We start from the raw sequence: 4,425 nt of genomic DNA, 5'->3' as shown, positions 1-4,425 counted from the left end.
TATCAGGATTATTATTATTATTATATCAGGATATCATTATTATATATCAGGATTGCATCTGTTCTACCTTGAACGAGATGCACATGCTTTCCTTACCTGGAGCACGTTGGGGGGTTATGGATTAGGATGGCTGGCGGATATCACAAAAATACCCCGATACGTGCGGGATTGCAACAACGACCCGAAATTCCTGCAGGAATTGGTGGAAAAGATGCGAAGAAACAGAAGCGTGAGTTTTTAACGCTTCAGCCAAAGTCAGATTTTCGAAAATTTGCATTTGCAGCCCCCATTTTCCACCAGCCGTTTCATATCGGCTGTAATGGTTGCGTATCTATGGGGCCAAATGGTGCTGCTTGCCATCCCTCAGGATGAGGTTTGGGGCATTAACTGGAACACCTATTTCCACTGGTTCATACCATTGGCTGTGGCGCTTGGTAGGGACATTTTCCCAGTCTCTGTGCTTCGAAATCAATATATTTTTTAGGAGTTTGGGCAGTGGGGAATATAGGCAGGGAGCAGGGCAAGCCTTGGCTTACTATCGCTGTTTCCTACATAACGTATTCGTCCAGATGGTATTTTTACGACGACAGCATTTGGCTGAGCATCATGATGTTTGCGGCCGCCTTAACATTCGAGACCTTTTCCAAAGAGTGGAAGTTATTCCCTAGGAAGAAGAGGTCTGTGGTTGATTTTTTATTGGACTTTCGATTAATTAGGTTAATTAGGTCGCTGTGGCGCCGAGCAGCCACCGTTACTTTCTGCGCAATCCTCTACATCGGCCTGTGGTCTTCTTTCGTCTACTTCAATGGAAAAGTGACCGATTCCAATGGAGACGAAGTCCCAGTTCACGAGGCTTTGCACCACTTCTTCACTAGCTCTTGGTGGACCGACTTCAAGCAGTCTTTATATGAAGTATACGCATACGCTCAACAGAACGGATGGTAATCGCATAGATCCAGCAGGAGAAATTGTATAGAATCAGGATCATTTCGCAGGTACGAAATTTGGAAGGCAGTCATCACTCTGTCTGATCCGCAAGGAGAGCAAAACGCCTACAGAGTGCTCGGAGTGAGTCCCACTGCCAGTCAGCAGGAAATTACAACCAGGTGGAGGGCGCTGAGTAGGGAAAATCATCCAGACAAAGTGAAAGATCCGGAAAAGCAACGCGACGCCCAGGACAAATTTATGGAGATCCAGCAAGCTTACGAGATTTTGTCCAATATCAAGAACAAGCGCAACAGGCGAAACAAGCAGTCGGTTCGGGACGATTTTTGATGAATCGCTTTTTTTACTGTATATAAACAGGTTTTATTAATGCTTTACAAATTATTTTTTGAATATTCTATACATGGGTTTTATTTCCCGATTTTCCGACCCTGCTTGAGTGCTCACGATAACGTATATTGATTTAAATGGGAATATTTCTGTTTGAATTTTTCATGTTGTTTTAAAGCTTCCTGTATAGAGTGTGAAAATTAAAGTTATTCACTCACTAAATCGATATGAATCAGGATTCGCTGTTTTGAATAAAATTTGCAACCAGTTTCGCTTTAATCGTCTTCTATCGACGGTGCAAATTTCAAGTTGCTGCTTGTTTTAAATCAGATTTTTGCAAAAACCTTTATTCTCAAGCCTGCACCCAGTAAGCAACACTCAGGATTTATTGCGATTTCAATGCAGTTTTCAGCGTTTTTAGATTGAAGTGTCTTTTATGGATTGCGAAAGTTTTAATGCGTTACTTCGGTTAAATGAGGAGTTTGGGTTTTTTTTAATTAGCGGGAGCAGTTTTGTGAGAGCGGCGCTTATTTGGGCCAATATTTATTAAGTGGGCAAAAATCAGGTTTTCACGCAGTTTTAATTAAAGTTGCTAAGCTTTCAAACCCGATCGTCCTCTATGAACTGTGAACATTTCTAGTTGCTACTTGGTGCAAGCTGGAACTTCGGAGTTTCAGGGGGGCTGCAGTTTTGCGAAAACTTTTTTTTTTGTTTTACAAACTTTTTTTTGGGTATTTCGCCTCAAAAATTTTTGTCTTTAAAAAAGACAGAATTTCCTCACGTCTTTTATTACATATTGATAAATAGTAAGTATTTACTAAACGGCCAAAAATCAGGTTTGCTCGCAATTTGCATGAAAACCTCAGAATTTTCAGCGACTAGTGTAGTCTATCCACTATAAAAATTTTCAGCTGCCACTTCGTCTACATTTTAAGTTAAGGTTTTTTATGGTAGAGTAGTGGAAAAGCGTTTTTTTGCAGGTCATCCACAGTGACTCACTTCGACGACTTAAAACGTTGAGTACAATTAACTTAACCCTTTGAACGAATTGAAACTGCCGAAAAACAGGGTCTTAAATTCTATTTTAATATAAACAGTTGGTATATTGTACATAGCAGCTTAAACGATATTTTTTCAATACTCTTATAATAATGCAGTTGATAATAGTTAAGTATATGAGGATCGATAAAGTATCCCTACTGAATTAGGTAAGAAGAAGACGAAATTTGTCGGGTATATTTAAAAAATAGGTCTTTGGTCCGTTACATATCATGTGGAGAGAAACAAGTTCGCAACGCAAATAAACTCACTTGGCTGAACCACCAAAACAACCTAAAATCAGCATTGCGTTGTTGCTTATTGATAATTCGGATATAAATGCCGCTGGTAAATTGAAGCTGAGGTTCAATCTGTGGTGCCTGTGAGGAGTTGATGATTTCTGCTGCAAGCAAGTGAAACAGGCAAAAAGAATCAATAGTCCGATAAAGCATAAATATGTATAAAGGTTTTTCACAGGAAATACCGTAGAAGAGGAAAAAATAAGAAATTTGGTTAAGCTTCTAAAGCTCCTCAAGCAGGCACCACGATAAAACTGGGCTTAAGAGCGGCTTGATCCTAATCCGTCTTTGGTAACAAATCTGAGAGCATAAATAGCTATAAATAATCCATGTATACACAAACGCAAAATGCCCAAATAGGTATAAACATTTATCAAAAGAGGCTTGTTATAGAAAAACACAATACTTGTTCTCAAAATCTCCGCTAAAAAGGTAGGCTATATCTACCAAGCTACAAAAGGTCTTGCGATTAAATCCCTTTGTAAACCACACAAACTGATTTTTTTCAGAGTTGACGCACATAATTTGATGTTCATCTTGTTAATAGCTAGAAGTCTAGAGTTAAGGTTATTATAATTTATATAATAATCAAGCAGTCTCTTCACAGATGTGCTGGGTTGGGTTTGAAGCCTCAGGCCAACCAATGGCTTAATGCTGCAAATCCACTCCCTAAAGTAATTATTTTAATTCAGTTGATGCTATTTTTTCTTCTTGCTCCTGGCCGGTTTGATAATTTCACTTTTACTGTGATTGACCATTCCATTGCTGGACACTGTTTTCGCCTCCCCATTCGAGTCTTCGTGGTCGCTCCTCTCGCATTTATCCATATCTTCTAAGTTGTTATTCGGACAGTCGCCGTTGTTATTCACAAGAGTAATCTGAAGTCGCGGTACTGTTAAAGGCCTCAACAGGGACTTTACCATTGGCGAAACCGACCCCTCGATAGGAAAAACTGGACTACTGGCGCAAAGCGCCGCCGTCGTCAATTGCGTGACCAATCGCGTCGTCGAAAAGGTGTCTGAGGATGGTCCGGAAGACGTTCGAAATACTTTTTTTAGTTTGGATTTTAGACCTGCAACACGCAGTGGTTCTGGTGAGCTGAAAATGAGGTTTAGAGGGGGAATTGGTACCGTTTGAAGGTGGCGGCGAACTTAGAGGCAGAGGGATCACTTTGCCTCCCATGATCACGGTGTTGCCCATTTCGTGCTCCATTCCCCAGTTTCCATAAGAGGTGGATCGCTCCAAGAGCCGCTGACGGGCGTGTTTTTCTATAACATCCGCACAAACGTAACGTCCACAAAATCGGGCCCATTCGTCTGCTCGCAAACTTCGACCATTGTCCCTAAGGGTTGGATTTGCTCCTAAAAAAGACAATTTTTGGATGGCAAATTGATCGTTTTTCCACTGACTTCTGCGTATAAAGACGTATAGGTCAAGTTTACTTGGCTACATTCAGAACAGATTGTTTAGGTGGTTTGGGGTAGGGCAAGAGCGGAAGCGGTAAAAGTAAGTTGTGAAGGAAACACTGAAGAGGTAACTGCTGTTTAAATTCCGAAAAAATTAAGAAACCGCAGAAAATCAGGAAAAACTTAAACTAGTGTTGATGATGCCAAAAGCTAAGGAGGAAAGTCTAGAAAAAAAATTTCATGTTTTCCGTCCCGTTTTGCATGTTTCTCGGAAGCAAAATGAGGAAGAACGCTCGTTTTTACATCATTCCAGAGATAACTAAGTGGTCTTTATTCCAAGTTTGTCAAGAACCATTCGAGCCCCACAGAATTCGTTTTGGCATCGTTGGATAGAGAATTGAAAAGTC

General features: G+C 40.5%; 2 protein-coding genes across 4 annotated transcripts in view; one reads left to right on the top strand and one right to left on the bottom strand.

Moving 5' to 3' along the window:
- The window catches only part of LOC109539336 (dnaJ homolog subfamily C member 22), a 3,679-nt gene extending 2,334 nt beyond the window's left edge, over window positions 1–1,345 (top strand). For 2 of the 3 annotated variants that reach the window (XM_048669593.1, XM_048669591.1), the window contains exons 3-6: window positions 51–229; window positions 284–434; window positions 485–941; window positions 996–1,345. In XM_048669593.1, coding sequence (XP_048525550.1) covers window positions 51–229; window positions 284–434; window positions 485–941; window positions 996–1,275 — 1,067 coding nt within the window. In that variant the 3' untranslated portion in view covers window positions 1,276–1,345. The remainder of the gene's footprint in view (window positions 1–50; window positions 230–283; window positions 435–484; window positions 942–995) is intronic. The other variant, XM_048669592.1, reaches the window with a different exon arrangement.
- A 993-nt stretch (window positions 1,346–2,338) lies between these two features.
- The window catches only part of LOC109543322, a gene marked incomplete in the record, with an annotated part of 51,422 nt that continues 49,335 nt past the window's right edge, over window positions 2,339–4,425 (bottom strand). The window contains 2 exon segments of the mRNA XM_048669590.1: window positions 2,339–3,684; window positions 3,743–3,973. Coding sequence (XP_048525547.1) covers window positions 3,311–3,684; window positions 3,743–3,973 — 605 coding nt within the window.

Source organism: Dendroctonus ponderosae, unplaced genomic scaffold (genome assembly GCF_020466585.1).
Source record: "Dendroctonus ponderosae isolate FM_Combo_2020 unplaced genomic scaffold, Dpon_F_20191213v2 Dpon_F_20191213_9, whole genome shotgun sequence".
In the NCBI taxonomy this organism is placed as follows: Eukaryota; Metazoa; Arthropoda; class Insecta; order Coleoptera; family Curculionidae; genus Dendroctonus; species Dendroctonus ponderosae.
Note: the sequence above shows the minus strand (reverse complement) of the source record. Positions and strands in the feature narration are given on the sequence as shown.